The sequence below is a fragment of the Astatotilapia calliptera genome, chromosome 5 (assembly GCF_900246225.1).
Source record: "Astatotilapia calliptera chromosome 5, fAstCal1.2, whole genome shotgun sequence".
Classification (NCBI taxonomy): domain Eukaryota; kingdom Metazoa; phylum Chordata; class Actinopteri; order Cichliformes; family Cichlidae; genus Astatotilapia; species Astatotilapia calliptera.
The window spans coordinates 30,098,519-30,115,745 of record NC_039306.1 but is presented as its reverse complement, the minus strand read 5'-3'; the positions used below and the strand labels follow the sequence as shown (position 1 = coordinate 30,115,745).

The following is a 17,227-nucleotide window of genomic DNA, read 5'->3' as shown; positions in this document are numbered from 1 at the left end:
AAACTTTATTGATAATTTGTCCAAGTTGAAAAATGCCCTCCTCCAAAAATATCACGTGACAACCTCATTGCCTTACAGAATTATGACGTCACACACGTAGAATCTTACCACCATTCTTTCCTTTGATCCAAAAACCTATAAATAGGGGTGAAGAGCAACGACTTTTAGTCCGTTTCTCGCAGCCTTGATGTGTGCAGCATTGAACCGTTCGCCAGAAAAGCCTTTTGAAATATTTGGATCCTTTGCAGTTGTAACTGTATCCAGACCCAACATGTCTCAAACAAATCCAAAGGGACAAGAAGTTGACCCATACGCTCTTCCCTGGGATGAGCCACTAGACTCTTCCCTTTCCTCTCTTCCTTGGTGTGACCAAGTGGAACTAGAGGAAAAGCGTTTGGAAGAACTGGAGGATGAAGCGCTCAGAAACACAGAGAAGATTAAGTTCTTGATGGAGGAAAATGAGCGAAAGAGCGCTGAACTAAAAAAGTTGTCATACCAGCTTCAAGAAAAGGAAGCTATTATTGAGGAGAAACAACAAGATCTCCATGACATGGACAAAAAGAACCAGGAGCTCCAAGGAAAGCTTGATGAAGCCCTGCAACAAAATGAAAAACTTGTCCAAGAGAAGAAACAAGACGGCATGAAGAAGAGAGGGCTGCACAGCAATCTCCAAGAAATGGAGCTAATGTACAGTGTAGACAAAAAAAGGCTTGATCGCACACTGCAAGAAAATGAAAAGCTTCTCAAAGAGAAAAGGCAAAAGGAGTTAAAAGAGAAAGAAATGCATTCCAAGCTTCAGAGCATCAAGCAACACATTGAAAGCTTGCAAGGAAAGCTTGATCAAGCTCTGCGACAAAATAGAAAACTCCTCCAAGAGAAGATGCAAGACAGCACAAAGAAGAGAGGGCTGCACTCCAAGCTCCGAGACATGGAGCTAATGTACAATGTTGACAAAAAAAGGCTTGATCGCACAGAGCAAGCAAATGAGAAGCTTCTCCAAGAGAAAAGGGAACAAGAAATCAAACAAAAAGAAATGGATTCCAATCTGCAGAGCATCAAGCAACAAAATGAAAGCTTGCAACGAAAGCTTGATGAAGCTCTGCGACAGAATAAAGAAATCCTTCAAGAGAAAGAGCAGCTGGACAGAAAGCAGGGAGACATGGAGTGCCAACTCCAGCTCATGGAGGGAAACGACAGGATGCTGCAGGTAAAGTTCGAAGAGACACTGCACAAATATCAAGACCTGCTTCAAGAGAGAGAACAGCTGGTCAGTAAGCAGAGAGAAGAAAAACTTCTTCTCCAGGAGTTTGAGAAACAGGAGGCAACATCTAAAGTGCTGAAAGAAAGGTTGGAAGAAAAACAAGCTGAAATAGAAGAAGTGGAGAAAAAATGCAACAAGCTGCAGAAGCAAAACACCGAAACAATCGAGGAGCTGAAAATCCTCATCCTCGAGAAAAAGGTGCTCGTGGAAGAGCAGCTGAAGAAAAAGAAAAAACGCTTCTGCTTCTTCTGGAGGAGGAACACTCCTTCTTTCAGTACTGCCAATGTCACCTCTTCTTCCCCCACCTCTGCTCCAGCTTAATTCCCCCCCCCTCCCCTTAACTACTAACACCTCTCCCATCTCCCTCCCCTCTTTTCACAATCACCCCCCAACCAGTCCCGACAGTTGACTGCCCCCTCTAGAGCCTGGTTCTGTCATAGGTTTCTTCCTTTAAAGGGAGTTTTTCCTATCCACTGTCGCCTAGTGCTTGCTCAGAGGGGATTGTTGGGGTTTTCTCTCCTCTCTCCCTTTACTTTCCATCCCACCCACCCCCACCTTTTCTTTTTTCTTAATAATTGAACAATAAAAACAATTGGCCGCTAATTAAATGTGTCAAATCAATGTCTTTATTCAAGAATACAAGAAATGGGTAATAGCTGCATGTGTGTTTGTGTGTGTGCATAATATGCATACTTTACGTGTTGGATCCAAATCCCACAAGGAATTAAATAAAACAAGAAGACAAACAAAAACAAATATTTCTCTCCCTTCCCAGGTCAGGAATCAGGATGAGGAAGAAATGAGGTCAGATCAGTGCAGGTTTTTGCACTACTGACATAAAGTTTCTGCTGATTAAAAAAAGTATGTCGATATTTCTGAAATACATTTGCAAACAAATAACTTTGACAACTTGTGTTTTTTCATAAAAGAAAAAAGAAAAATCAGAGAGCAGAGCTGGTAAAACAGCTTAGCTCCGCAGGTTACAGGAGATCAGATGCCAAATACTTTTCATGACAGTCTTCGTTATTGCATAAATCTCCCCTTTTATCATTGATCAGTAAATCACTGCATATACATTCATCTAACCGTTATAATTTCATGAGTAAAGATTCTCAGATGACTGAATGGCGGTTTTAGTAAATGTTGAACTTTATTGTGATTTCTATTTTTAGAATCAATTGCACACATTTTGATTTAGTTTTGCAAGCTGCTGATTTCACACAGATCCACTGCCCAAACGTGCCTTTGAGTTTTTCATCATTTAACAAGAATAGGCTCAGGCAATCATTGTGGAATTAGGCTTTGGGAAGGTCTGGGGACAGGTATGCTGGTGGTGGTTTTAAAGCACTGTGGCACAACAGCTTGACTCAGGGAGATGTTAAAGATGCCCGCTAGGACATCAGTCAGCTGGTCAGCACGGGCTCCGAGCACGCGTCCAGGTATATTGTCTGGTCCAGCAGCTTTGTGTGGGTTGACTTTAGTGAGAGTCCTTCTCACACTGGCCGTGGACAGGGACAGCACTTGGTTGTCTGGCAAGCGGGTGGCCCTCTATAGTCCGTCTTGCGTCCCATTTAAGCAAGTGCGTGTTCACACTGCCCCTGGATGTCCTGGCCTCTGAGGTTAAGGTGTACGGCTCCTGGTTGTCAACTGACCAATTTATCATGGCAAAGCCTGTGGTGGACAAAAGATAAGAGGCTGATTATAAAAATGATCCATGCACGCCTTATGACCTACAGCATGTACAGTTAACACAGCTAAATGGCTGTGAAATTGTAAAATTACTTTTGAAATAAAGCTATTCAAAGTCAATTAACTGTGACTATAATAATAGCAATGTTAGCCAGCAAACAAAACGTTAGCACTAATTAAAATAAGCTGCTAGGTGATGTTACTGTTTCAAGTTCTCTCATTGTTTGACATGTAGGGCAGATATTTTGGTGACACTGAGATCAGCCAGACACTAAACAGCAGTGTAATATCAACGCTAGATTAGATGTTTTCTAATCCGATAAAATGACATTATTCCTGTTTATAGAAGATGTTTGTCGTCTGTTTGTTTGACTGACAGGAACAGGAAATAGTGGTTGGAAATTACTGTTGGTGTTACATGAGGGTAAAGAAGGGCTTTAAGCACCTGGGTAAAAACTGGACCCATGATGAAACACTACAACAAGTACAACATATTCTTCAGTTTTAATATGTGACCATACTGTGCAGACTGCTGATGAGTTACACGGTTACATTTCATTAATCATTGTTAAACTAAAGTGGTAAGCAGTTACTTTATCCTTTCACTTAAAATTTCCAGGAAAAACACTACCTTGGCTACTTTTGTGCTTACATTTGATCTATGCTGGGTCACTACTTTTGCACTATAATGCTGCTGCTGACACCTTGGTTCACACTGACAACTAGAAAAAAGCTGATAGGAAAAGAAGGATGGAAAATGCCTGGAATTTAGTTACACTTGCAAATACTGCTTCCTCCAAACTGCAAGCATCAATTGTCAGGCTCAGGAGAGACTCGGAGGCAGACCGTCACTTAAGTTCACAATTTATTTACACACAGACACCAGGTGCGGATATATACAGGTGAGGGGGCACAGGAAGAGGGTCTCCGGGGAACACAGGCACGGGAAGGGGATGGCTATGTACACAATCCTTCACTGGAGCTCAGGTAGCTCGGACTCCGGCTTTTAGCTCACCAAACGGCGGTCCTCAGGCTGGCGAGAAATCTGACACAGGGAGGAAAAACAGGTAAGTTGCGGCACGAAAGAAACTCGGGAAAAAGCTCAGATTGGCGATGACACTGACGAGTGTTACACAATAATCCAGCGAAGAAGCACTCTCAGCAGCCGCCTTAAGAAGTGGATGAGATGATTGTTTGCAGGTGTCCGAGCCAGGGGCTGGAGCCGTCATGACTCCGCCCCGGTAGAGCGCAGTGCGCGGGAGGGGAGAGAGATGCAGCACAACAAAAACACTTGTAGCCATACAGAGTCAGCCGAGAAGGCACAGGCTCATGACATCAATAAAATGTTACAGTATTGTTTTCTAGATCTGTGCATATATCCTTATTGGTAGTTTTCTCGAAATAGAAGATCTTCATTTTAAAAGAAAACCTCTGATAACATTGCTGAAGCTAGCGCCCACCCCTACTGCGCATACTGCAAATAGAAAACTGATATATACTTACATCATGGAGCAGTTGATGTCTGGTTTCCGACAAATACAGTAAAGAGGTGCGTTCTCCCCCTCCATACCAGTGTTCTCAGGCACTGGTACATGGTCAGTGTCAGACACTTCACTGTCCTACAACATACCACATAGGACCACATTAGAAATGACATATTACAGTAGAAAACATGATTGCGACAACACGTTTTTTGGGGAAAATAACAGAGATTGAAACTTTATTGATAATTTGTCCAAGTTGAAAAATGCCCTCCTCCAAAAGTATCACGTGACAACCTCATTGCCTTACAGAATTATGACGTCACACACGTAGAATCTTACCACCATTCTTTCCTTTGATCCAAAAACCTATAAATAGGGGTGAAGAGCAACGACTTTTAGTCCGTTTCTCGCAGCCTTGATGTGTGCAGCATTGAACCGTTTGCCAGAAAAGCCTTTTGAAATATTTGGATCCTTTGCAGTTGTAACTGTATCCAGAACCAACATGTCTCAAGCAAATCCAAAGGGACAAGAAGTTGACCCATACGCTCTTCCCTGGGATGAGCCACTAGACTCTTCCCTTTCCTCTCTTCCCTGGTGTGACCAAGTGGAACTAGAGGAAAAGCGTTTGGAAGAAATGGAGGATGAAGCGCTCAGAAACGCAGAGAAGATTAAGTTCTTGATGGAGGAAAATGAGCGAAAGAGCGCTGAAGTAAAAAAGTTGTCATACCAGCTTCAAGAAAAGGAAGCTATTATTGAGGAGAAACAACAGGATCTCCATGACATGGACAAAAAGAACCAGGAGCTCCAAGGAAAACTTGATGAAGCCCTGCAACAAAATAAAAAACTTGTCCAAGAGAAGAAACAAGACGGCATGAAGAAGAGAGGGCTGCACAGCAATCTCCAAGAAATGGAGCTAATGTACAGTGTAGACAAAAAAAGGCTTGATCGCACACTGCAAGAAAATGAAAAGCTTCTCAAAGAGAAAAGGCAAAAGGAGTTAAAAGAGAAAGAAATGCTTTCCAAGCTTCAGAGCATCAAGCAACACATTGAAAGCTTGCAAGGAAAGCTTGATCAAGCTCTGCGACAAAATAGAAAACTCCTCCAAGAGAAGATGCAAGACAGCACGAAGAAGAGAGGGCTGCACTCCAAGCTCCGAGACATGGAGCTAATGTACAATGTTGACAAAAAAAGGCTTGATCGCACAGAGCAAGCAAATGAGAAGCTTCTCCAAGAGAAAAGGGAACAAGAAATCAAACAAAAAGAAATGGATTCCAATCTGCAGAGCATCAAGCAACAAAATGAAAGCTTGCAACGAAAGCTTGATGAAGCTCTGCGACAGAATAAAGAAATCCTTCAAGAGAAAGAGCAGCTGGACAGAAAGCAGGGAGACATGGAGTGCCAACTCCAGCTCATGGAGGGAAACAACAGGATGCTGCAGGTAAAGTTCGAAGAGACACTGCACAAATATCAAGACCTGCTTCAAGAGAGAGAACAGCTGGTCAGTAAGCAGAGAGAAGAAAAACTTCTTCTCCAGGAGTTTGAGAAACAGGAGGCAACATCTAAAGTGCTGAAAGAAAGGTTGGAAGAAAAACAAGCTGAAATAGAAGAAGTGGAGAAAAAATGCAACAAGCTGCAGAAGCAAAACACCGAAACAATCGAGGAGCTGAAAATCCTCATCCTCGAGAAAAAGGTGCTCGTGGAAGAGCAGCTGAAGAAAAAGAAAAAACGCTTCTGCTTCTTCTGGAGGAGGAACACTCCTTCTTTCAGTACTGCCAATGTCACCTCTTCTTCCCCCACCTCTGCTCCAGCTTAATTCCCCCCCCCCTCCCCTTAACTACTAACACCTCTCCCATCTCCCTCCCCTCTTTTCACAATCACCCCCCAACCAGTCCCGACAGTTGACTGCCCTCTCTAGAGCCTGGTTCTGTCATAGGTTTCTTCCTTTAAAGGGAGTTTTTCCTATCCACTGTCGCCTAGTGCTTGCTCAGAGGGGATTGTTGGGGTTTTCTCTCCTCTCTCCCTTTACTTTCCATCCCACCCACCCCCACCTTTTCTTTTTTCTTAATAATTGAACAATAAAAACAATTGGCCGCTAATTAAATGTGTCAAATCAATGTCTTTATTCAAGAATACAAGAAATGGGTAATAGCTGCATGTGTGTTTGTGTGTGTGCATAATATGCATACTTTACGTGTTGGATCCAAATCCCACAAGGAATTAAATAAAACAAGAAGACAAACAAAAACAAATATTTCTCTCCCTTCCCAGGTCAGGAATCAGGATGAGGAAGAAATGAGGTCAGATCAGTGCAGGTTTTTGCACTACTGACATAAAGTTTCTGCTGATTAAAAAAAGTATGTCGATATTTCTGAAATACATTTGCAAACAAATAACTTTGACAACTTGTGTTTTTTCATAAAAGAAAAAAGAAAAATCAGAGAGCAGAGCTGGTAAAACAGCTTAGCTCCGCAGGTTACAGGAGATCAGATGCCAAATACTTTTCATGACAGTCTTCGTTATTGCATAAATCTCCCCTTTTATCATTGATCAGTAAATCACTGCATATACATTCATCTAACCGTTATAATTTCATGAGTAAAGATTCTCAGATGACTGAATGGCGGTTTTAGTAAATGTTGAACTTTATTGTGATTTCTATTTTTAGAATCAATAGCACACATTTTGATTTCGTTTTGCAAGCTGCTGATTTCACACAGATCCACTGCCCAAACGTGCCTTTGAGTTTTTCATCATTTAACAAGAATAGGCTCAGGCAATCATTGTGGAATTAGGCTTTGGGAAGGTCTGGGGACAGGTATGATGGTGGTGGTTTTAAAGCACTGTGGCACAACAGCTTGACTCAGGGAGATGTTAAAGATGCCCGCTAGGACATCAGTCAGCTGGTCAGCACGGGCTCCGAGCACGCGTCCAGGTATATTGTCTGGTCCAGCAGCTTTGTGTGGGTTGACTTTAGTGAGAGTCCTTCTCACACTGGCCGTGGACAGGGACAGCACTTGGTTGTCTGGCAAGCGGGTGGCCCTCTATAGTCCGTCTTGCGTCCCATTTAAGCAAGTGCGTGTTCACACTGCCCCTGGATGTCCTGGCCTCTGAGGTTAAGGTGTACGGCTCCTGGTTGTCAACTGACCAATTTATCATGGCAAAGCCTGTGGTGGACAAAAGATAAGAGGCTGATTATAAAAATGATCCATGCACGCCTTATGACCTACAGCATGTACAGTTAACACAGCTAAATGGCTGTGAAATTGTAAAATTACTTTTGAAATAAAGCTATTCAAAGTCAATTAACTGTGACTATAATAATAGCAATGTTAGCCAGCAAACAAAACGTTAGCACTAATTAAAATAAGCTGCTAGGTGATGTTACTGTTTCAAGTTCTCTCATTGTTTGACATGTAGGGCAGATATTTTGGTGACACTGAGATCAGCCAGACACTAAACAGCAGTGTAATATCAACGCTAGATTAGATGTTTTCTAATCCGATAAAATGACATTATTCCTGTTTATAGAAGATGTTTGTCGTCTGTTTGTTTGACTGACAGGAACAGGAAATAGTGGTTGGAAATTACTGTTGGTGTTACATGAGGGTAAAGAAGGGCTTTAAGCACCTGGGTAAAAACTGGACCCATGATGAAACACTACAACAAGTACAACATATTCTTCAGTTTTAATATGTGACCATACTGTGCAGACTGCTGATGAGTTACACGGTTACATTTCATTAATCATTGTTAAACTAAAGTGGTAAGCAGTTACTTTATCCTTTCACTTAAAATTTCCAGGAAAAACACTACCTTGGCTACTTTTGTGCTTACATTTGATCTATGCTGGGTCACTACTTTTGCACTATAATGCTGCTGCTGACACCTTGGTTCACACTGACAACTAGAAAAAAGCTGATAGGAAAAGAAGGATGGAAAATGCCTGGAATTTAGTTACACTTGCAAATACTGCTTCCTCCAAACTGCAAGCATCAATTGTCAGGCTCAGGAGAGACTCGGAGGCAGACCGTCACTTAAGTTCACAATTTATTTACACACAGACACCAGGTGCGGATATATACAGGTGAGGGGGCACAGGAAGAGGGTCTCCGGGGAACACAGGCACGGGAAGGGGATGGCTATGTACACAATCCTTCACTGGAGCTCAGGTAGCTCGGACTCCGGCTTTTAGCTCACCAAACGGCGGTCCTCAGGCTGGCGAGAAATCTGACACAGGGAGGAAAAACAGGTAAGTTGCGGCACGAAAGAAACTCGGGAAAAAGCTCAGATTGGCGATGACACTGACGAGTGTTACACAATAATCCAGCGAAGAAGCACTCTCAGCAGCCGCCTTAAGAAGTGGATGAGATGATTGTTTGCAGGTGTCCGAGCCAGGGGCTGGAGCCGTCATGACTCCGCCCCGGTAGAGCGCAGTGCGCGGGAGGGGAGAGAGATGCAGCACAACAAAAACACTTGTAGCCATACAGAGTCAGCCGAGAAGGCACGGGCTCATGACATCAATAAAATGTTACAGTATTGTTTTCTAGATCTGTGCATATATCCTTATTGGTAGTTTTCTCGAAATAGAAGATCTTCATTTTAAAAGAAAACCTCTGATAACATTGCTGAAGCTAGCGCCCACCCCTACTGCGCATACTGCAAATAGAAAACTGATATATACTTACATCATGAAGCAGTTGATGTCTGGTTTCCGACAAATACAGTAAAGAGGTGCGTTCTCCCCCTCCATACCAGTGTTCTCAGGCACTGGTACATGGTCAGTGTCAGACACTTCACTGTCCTACAACATACCACATAGGACCACATTAGAAATGACATATTACAGTAGAAAACATTATTGCGACAACACGTTTTTTGGGGAAAATAACAGAGATTGAAACTTTATTGATAATTTGTCCAAGTTGAAAAATGCCCTCCTCCAAAAGTATCACGTGACAACCTCATTGCCTTACAGAATTATGACGTCACACACGTAGAATCTTACCACCATTCTTTCCTTTGATCCAAAAACCTATAAATAGGGGTGAAGCGCAACGACTTTTAGTCCGTTTCTCGCAGCCTTGATGTGTGCAGCATTGAACCGTTTGCCAGAAAAGCCTTTTGAAATATTTGGATCCTTTGCAGTTGTAACTGTATCCAGAACCAACATGTCTCAAGCAAATCCAAAGGGACAAGAAGTTGACCCATACGCTCTTCCCTGGGATGAGCCACTAGACTCTTCCCTTTCCTCTCTTCCCTGGTGTGACCAAGTGGAACTAGAGGAAAAGCGTTTGGAAGAACTGGAGGATGAAGCGCTCAGAAACGCAGAGAAGATTAAGTTCTTGATGGAGGAAAATGAGCGAAAGAGCGCTGAAGTAAAAAAGTTGTCATACCAGCTTCAAGAAAAGGAAGCTATTATTGAGGAGAAACAACAGGATCTCCATGACATGGACAAAAAGAACCAGGAGCTCCAAGGAAAACTTGATGAAGCCCTGCAACAAAATGAAAAACTTGTCCAAGAGAAGAAACAAGACGGCATGAAGAAGAGAGGGCTGCACAGCAATCTCCAAGAAATGGAGCTAATGTACAATGTAGACAAAAAAAGGCTTGATCGCACACTGCAAGAAAATGAAAAGCTTCTCAAAGAGAAAAGGCAAAAGGAGTTAAAAGAGAAAGAAATGCTTTCCAAGCTTCAGAGCATCAAGCAACACATTGAAAGCTTGCAAGGAAAGCTTGATCAAGCTCTGCGACAAAATAGAAAACTCCTCCAAGAGAAGATGCAAGACAGCACAAAGAAGAGAGGGCTGCACTCCAAGCTCCGAGACATGGAGCTAATGTACAATGTTGACAAAAAAAGGCTTGATCGCACAGAGCAAGCAAATGAGAAGCTTCTCCAAGAGAAAAGGGAACAAGAAATCAAACAAAAAGAAATGGATTCCAATCTGCAGAGCATCAAGCAACAAAATGAAAGCTTGCAAGGAAAGCTTGATGAAGCTCTGCGACAGAATAAAGAAATCCTTCAAGAGAAAGAGCAGCTGGACAGAAAGCAGGGAGACATGGAGTGCCAACTCCAGCTCATGGAGGGAAACAACAGGATGCTGCAGGTAAAGTTCGAAGAGACACTGCACAAATATCAAGACCTGCTTCAAGAGAGAGAACAGCTGGTCAGTAAGCAGAGAGAAGAAAAACTTCTTCTCCAGGAGTTTGAGAAACAGGAGGCAACATCTAAAGTGCTGAAAGAAAGGTTGGAAGAAAAACAAGCTGAAATAGAAGAAGTGGAGAAAAAATGCAACAAGCTGCAGAAGCAAAACACCGAAACAATCGAGGAGCTGAAAATCCTCATCCTCGAGAAAAAGGTGCTCGTGGAAAAGCAGCTGAAGAAAAAGAAAAAACGCTTCTGCTTCTTCTGGAGGAGGAACACTCCTTCTTTCAGTACTGCCAATGTCACCTCTTCTTCCCCCACCTCTGCTCCAGCTTAATTCCCCCCCCCCTCCCCTTAACTACTAACACCTCTCCCATCTCCCTCCCCTCTTTTCACAGTCACCCCCCAACCAGTCCCGACAGTTGACTGCCCTCTCTAGAGCCTGGTTCTGTCATAGGTTTCTTCCTTTAAAGGGAGTTTTTCCTATCCACTGTCGCCTAGTGCTTGCTCAGAGGGGATTGTTGGGGTTTTCTCTCCTCTCTCCCTTTACTTTCCATCCCACCCACCCCCACCTTTTCTTTTTTCTTAATAATTGAACAATAAAAACAATTGGCCGCTAATTAAATGTGTCAAATCAATGTCTTTATTCAAGAATACAAGAAATGGGTAATAGCTGCATGTGTGTTTGTGTGTGTGCATAATATGCATACTTTACGTGTTGGATCCAAATCCCACAAGGAATTAAATAAAACAAGAAGACAAACAAAAACAAATATTTCTCTCCCTTCCCAGGTCAGGAATCAGGATGAGGAAGAAATGAGGTCAGATCAGTGCAGGTTTTTGCACTACTGACATAAAGTTTCTGCTGATTAAAAAAAGTATGTCGATATTTCTGAAATACATTTGCAAACAAATAACTTTGACAACTTGTCTTTTTTCATAAAAGAAAAAAGAAAAATCAGAGAGCAGAGCTGGTAAAACAGCTTAGCTCCGCAGGTTACAGGAGATCAGATGCCAAATACTTTTCATGACAGTCTTCGTTATTGCATAAATCTCCCCTTTTATCATTGATCAGTAAATCACTGCATATACATTCATCTAACCGTTATAATTTCATGAGTAAAGACTCTCAGATGACTGAATGGCGGTTTTAGTAAATGTTGAACTTTATTGTGATTTCTATTTTTAGAATCAATTGCACACATTTTGATTTAGTTTTGCAAGCTGCTGATTTCACACAGATCCACTGCCCAAACGTGCCTTTGAGTTTTTCATCATTTAACAAGAATAGGCTCAGGCAATCATTGTGGAATTAGGCTTAGCATATGTGACAGTACATGGCACAAAATAAACAAGAGGTTTCAATGTATCTAAATTTTTGTTGACTATAATGAAAATATATACTCTTTAGTATATATTAACCACTGGATGCAAAGTAATATATACAAAGGAAAACTTTCTGAATCACATATTCGTATCTGTAAATGAAAATATATGTAGTGTGTATATATTGTTTTTTGTTTTATATGTCTGAAACAAATAAAGATACAATACAATACAATACAATACAACAATACATTTAGTTTTACATTTCAGATCACCATAATAGGATAACCACAATCCACAAATCATTCTATGTTTGAGTAGTTTACAGAACCAGTAGTTAGTAACTACTGGTTCTGCTAACTACTAGTTAGCAGCCGCAAGTCTGCTGCTTCAATTCAAGCATTGTAAGCATTCCTTTATACACAGCATTTCAGTCAGGTTGAGGTCTGGGCTTCCATGCTGCAGATTTCCTGCTGTACTTGGGGTCATTATCCTTGTGCACGGCCTAATTTAGGAGAAGCTTTAGCTGTCGGACAAACGGCCTCACATTTGAGTCTAGAAAACTTTGTCATGCAGAGGAGTTTGTCACCTTGCAGCTGACAATCTCTTGTGGCTGCAGAACGAGCTCAAATCATGACTGTTACGTTTCGGTGTTGTCAGTGTTTTGTTTTTGCGTGACTGTCATGTGTTTCCTGTTTTATTTTGAAGGTCTGTTGTTATCTTAGTGTGTTCAGTTTACGTTTCCTTGTCTCGTCAGGTCTAATTTGCCCCAGCTGTGTTTCCCTCCTGTGGTCCATTCCCTGATTGCTCCTTCTATGTATTTAAGCCCTGTGTGTCAGTTGGTCATGGTCGCGATCTCCCCCGTGTTGTAAATAGTTTGGTGGTTTGATGTAAATAAATAGTCTGTTGTAAATAGCTGTCAATGGGTTTGTTAATATTTTCGTTTGAGACACCTTCGTTTTGGGATTTTGGTGGAGAGCTTTAGTTTGTTTCTCGTGTGTTTTTTTTCTTATTTTTATTTTCATACGTTGCACGCCGGTTGCCTAGGCCGGGGTGTAACAATGACCCTTAAACCAGCATGCTTGACAGCTGGTTTGAGCATCCGCTATGTTTTACATACAGGGAGTGCAGAATTATTAGGCAAGTTGTATTTTTGAGGAATAATTTTATTATTGAACAACAACCATGTTCTCAATGAACCCAAAAAACTCATTAATATCAAAGCTGAATGTTTTTGGAAGTAGTTTTTAGTTTGTTTTTAGTTTCAGCTATTTTAGGGGGATATCTGTGTGTGCAGGTGACTATTACTGTGCATAATTATTAGGCAACTTAACAAAAAACAAATATATACCCATTTCAATTATTTATTTTTACCAGTGAAACCAATATAACATCTCCACAATCACAAATATACATTTCTGACATTCAAAAACAAAACAGAAACAAATCAGCGACCAATATAGCCACCTTTCTTTGCAAGGACACTCAAAAGCCTGCCATCCATGGATTCTGTCAGTGTTTTGATCTGTTCACCATCAACATTGCGTGCAGCAGCAACCACAGCCTCCCAGACACTGTTCAGAGAGGTGTACTGTTTTCCCTCCTTGTAAATCTCACATTTGATGATGGACCACAGGTTCTCAATGGGGTTCAGATCAGGTGAACAAGGTGGCCATGTCATTAGTTTTTCTTCTTTTATACCCTTTCTTGCCAGCCACGCTGTGGAGTACTTGGACGCGTGTGATGGAGCATTGTCCTGCATGAAAATCATGTTTTTCTTGAAGGATGCAGACTTCTTCCTGTACCACTGCTTGAAGAAGGTGTCTTCCAGAAACTGGCAGTAGGACTGGGAGTTGAGCTTGACTCCATCCTCAACCCGAAAAGGCCCCACAAGCTCATCTTTGATGATACCAGCCCAAACCAGTACTCCACCTCCACCTTGCTGGCGTCTGAGTGGGACTGGAGCTCTCTGCCCTTTACCAATCCAGCCACGGGCCCATCCATCTGGCCCATCAAGACTCACTCTCATTTCATCAGTCCATAAAACCTTAGAAAAACCAGTCTTGAGATATTTCTTGGCCCAGTCTTGACGTTTCAGCTTGTGTGTCTTGTTCAGTGGTGGTCGTCTTTCAGCCTTTCTTACCTTGGCCATGTCTCTGAGTATTGCACACCTTGTGCTTTTGGGCACTCCAGTGATGTTGCAGCTCTGAAATATGGCCAAACTGGTGGCAAGTGGCATCTTGGCAGCTGCACGCTTGACTTTTCTCAGTTCATGGGCAGTTATTTGGCGCCTTGGTTTTTCCACACGCTTCTTGCAACCCTGTTGACTATTTTGAATGAAACGCTTGATTGGTCGATGATCACGCTTCAGAAGCTTTGCAATTTTGAGACTGCTGCATCCCTCTGCAAGATATCTCACTATTTTTGACTTTTCTGAGCCTGTCAAGTCCTTCTTTTGACCCATTTTGCCAAAGGAAAGGACGTGACAACATGCATGAAGAAGATGATGTGGACAAAATACTCATTTGCCTAATAATTCTGCACTCCCGGTACGTCTGTAGACAGCTCTCCTGACCTCCTCTGCATATGATGATGATGATTTAGACTAAATTTGGAGTCATCACTCCATCAAACCTTTTGCCCCTGACTTTCAGTCCAGTACCTGATTAACTTGGCATACTTCAGCTTCTTTTCCTTGTTTGCATCCCCTAACACAATCCCTGCTAATGATACCATGTCCCAGCAGTCTGTCTTTTCCTATCAAGTGTTAAACTTTGAGTTTTTGTTCTTTCTTTTGAGATATATATGTATTCAGTCATTGGTTGACACACCATTTAGTCACTGATAGGCTGATACAATAATATGGCTTCACGATTTCTTGTTAAGATTTGCTTATTTATAGTAAATGTAGGCACTACAGTAGTATAAAAGTACCACTAATATTAGGTAGGACGTAAAAGGTTATTTACATAAGCAAATATATTACATTTTCGGTGTGTCTCCCCCACTCACCTAACGCAAACACACTCACAGAGAGGGAAAGAGAGAGAGATGGAGAGAGACAGAGAGTGAGAGAGATTGTGCACGACGATGGCAGCAGTTACACCTCCACCACTGAGAGATGTGATTAAGGCTGCGTGTTGGATTGTCCTCTACAAAATGCTGTGAAATGTAAGTATGCCTTGTTTCCTATGAAGCTAATAAGGAGAAATAAACTTGACAGACTTTGTAGATGCTGACATATTTCCAAAGCACAGTGTTCAAGTATTTATGGCTTGTGACTAATAATCTTCAAATGTATTAAATATACCAATCTAAATATGTTACTTTTGACACATTGCTTTTTACTTATTCTCGCGTGCCCTTACCTTACCTTGTAGATTTTCTCTGTCATAAATTTCATCAAAAAGCAGAAATGTGGATAAAATGTTCTGTGTGAAAAATGTCAAAGATGGTAAGCACTACTTCAAGAAATTAATTTTTAATGAGTGCAAACTCAAGATCTCACTTCGTCATATTGCTGTCAGGATATGAGTGTACTAGCTTTCATCTACATTATGAATGTATCTAAAATGGAGATAAATAATAGATTAACTTCCCAAGATGTCCACTCATTACTGACAGCTACAAAACCTCAGCTAGAGACTCTGGCTCTCTGGTAGTGGCACAGAATGATGGAAATGGCTTTTCATTACAGCATTACAAAGTCATCTATTCCAGTTTAAGAGGAGAAATGATCTAAACATAATAATCACCGCTAATCTTTAATTAAATATGTCATTTAAACATTGTTTTCCATATTTTACAAAGACAGAGGCAGATGACATATTCAAGTGATTGCAACGATGGATGACATGCTCAAATCTGCAGATACGACTGAAAAAACGTACAATAGAAATGCTGACAAAGCAGAGCTCCACGATCCACTACCTGCTATCTCAAAGTTGCCCGTTACACGTGATTCCACTGCAGACCTTACAGGTATGCTCACATGAAACAGATAATAATGAAAACACACATGCTTAGTAACCCGATTCCTCCTTGTTTCTGTGCCTCCAGAATCTTTGATTGAAGTCAATAGTTTTTCAGAGCAGATCTCCACTGAGGACACCGAATTATCTTCAGTGGACCTCTCTACGAATGTCTTCTCCCATAGAACAGTAGGTACGGTGACCTGTGAGTTCTTTGTTTGTAATTTTATCCTCTGAAAAAATGTTTTCACAAGAATTTCCTCTGTCTCACACAGAAGCTCCCAAAAAATGTAACATGCAAAATATACCGAAGTCAGGAGTGACCAGAGCAGTATCTATCTGCAGTCCACAATCTGTGGAAAAGGAGCAGCCAAAACCTCGCAGCGCCTTGCTGCCGTCCTCTCTGGAGGCCAGCACAGTCCATGAATTGAACCATCCACCCAAACCAAAGGGCAAGAGCCAAGAAAGCCTTAAAACCACTTCTGCTCACACCGACCCAGGCGCAGAGGGTAAGGACAATAAACTTTAGTGAAATCCTATTTCAACTTATTGTTCCCACATATCTGTTTTCTCTCTGCATCTTTCCTCACTAACCCTTCTCTTCTATGCGAGACCTTTGTGCTGCAATCCTCATGGCCTGCCTCTTCTGCCACCCACTGGACTGCATCCTGTCCACGCTGAGGGGGTTTAACGGGTGCGCCTGGTGGCTGTGCTCGTCCTTCTACGACTGCGAGCCTCTCCTGGGGGTGATGCACCACTGCAACCTCTGCGGGTGTCTGGGTGTTTCTCGCTGCTTCCAGAGCGACTGTCCGCTGTGCGACTTGTGCCTCCAGGCTACAGAATGCCTGGACCTCGCTATGGAAATCTCTCAGATGCTTTACCACTGACGCCCGCTGCCAGAAAATAAAGCACATCCACACACGAACCGATGGCAATCATTTATTTGTTAAAAATCTCAAAGCCAAATTGCAGGGACAAGACATGTTGCTTTGTAGTTAACAGTCGGTGTGAGTATGAGTCACTGTGTATATGCTTGGTTAAGACAGGGTTAATATTGTGGAGAAGAGTAAAAGCTGAATAAGTACACAAGTTCTACTCCGTGATTTACGGGAACACGATGAGAAACGCTGAGTGATGGAGTGGAGCTGCTTTAAGCTGAAAGGTACCTCCAACGCTCTGAACGATCAGTGGAGAGCTTAAAAAATTATTGTAACCACCAATCAATGCCACTCAAAGCTATGATCTAAATATATTTTTGGCTGTTTTAACTAAAAACAGCACCATCAGTGTTAGAAAAAACAAAAAAATACTCAAACACACATTCATTAACTGTACACAAGGTTCGGTAAGCATG

The 17,227-nt window shown here is 41.9% G+C and overlaps 2 protein-coding genes and 2 long non-coding RNA genes across 4 annotated transcripts; 2 read left to right on the top strand and 2 right to left on the bottom strand.

The window, feature by feature from the left end:
• The first annotated feature begins 29 nt into the window (after positions 1-29).
• Positions 30-11,065, top strand: LOC113022168 (trichohyalin-like). Its single transcript, XM_026167294.1, has 5 exons — positions 30-1,576; positions 3,938-4,017; positions 4,930-5,352; positions 5,527-6,200; positions 9,580-11,065. The coding sequence occupies exons 1-5, from the start codon at positions 188-190 to the stop codon at positions 10,911-10,913; spliced, it is 3,900 nt and encodes a 1,299-aa protein (XP_026023079.1). The 5' UTR covers positions 30-187; the 3' UTR covers positions 10,914-11,065.
• Positions 1,865-4,110, bottom strand: LOC113022908 (uncharacterized). The gene is made up of 2 exons (XR_003272467.1): positions 3,966-4,110; positions 1,865-2,932 (listed from the first exon to the last, which is right to left on the bottom strand). It is a non-coding gene; the product is annotated as an uncharacterized LOC113022908 (long non-coding RNA).
• Positions 4,455-6,399, top strand: LOC113022906 (trichohyalin-like). Its single transcript, XM_026168834.1, has one exon. The coding sequence runs from the start codon at positions 4,853-4,855 to the stop codon at positions 6,245-6,247; it is 1,395 nt and encodes a 464-aa protein (XP_026024619.1). The 5' UTR covers positions 4,455-4,852; the 3' UTR covers positions 6,248-6,399.
• LOC113022907 (uncharacterized) lies at positions 6,531-9,261 on the bottom strand. Its single transcript, XR_003272466.1, has 2 exons — positions 9,120-9,261; positions 6,531-7,598 (listed from the first exon to the last, which is right to left on the bottom strand). It is a non-coding gene; the product is annotated as an uncharacterized LOC113022907 (long non-coding RNA).
• Positions 11,066-17,227: the final 6,162 nt, after the last annotated feature.

Coding starts and splice junctions, on each gene's coding strand:
- LOC113022168 (XM_026167294.1), top strand. CDS start 188: ATGTGTGCAGCATTGAACCGTTCGCCAGAAAAGCCTTTTGAAATATTT. Junction 1,577..3,937: donor CTTCCCCCACCTCTGCTCCA/GCTTAATTCCCC, acceptor ACTGGAGCTCAG/GTAGCTCGGACTCCGGCTTT. Junction 5,353..5,526: donor CTCCAAGAAATGGAGCTAAT/GTACAGTGTAGA, acceptor GCGACAAAATAG/AAAACTCCTCCAAGAGAAGA.
- LOC113022906 (XM_026168834.1), top strand. CDS start 4,853: ATGTGTGCAGCATTGAACCGTTTGCCAGAAAAGCCTTTTGAAATATTT.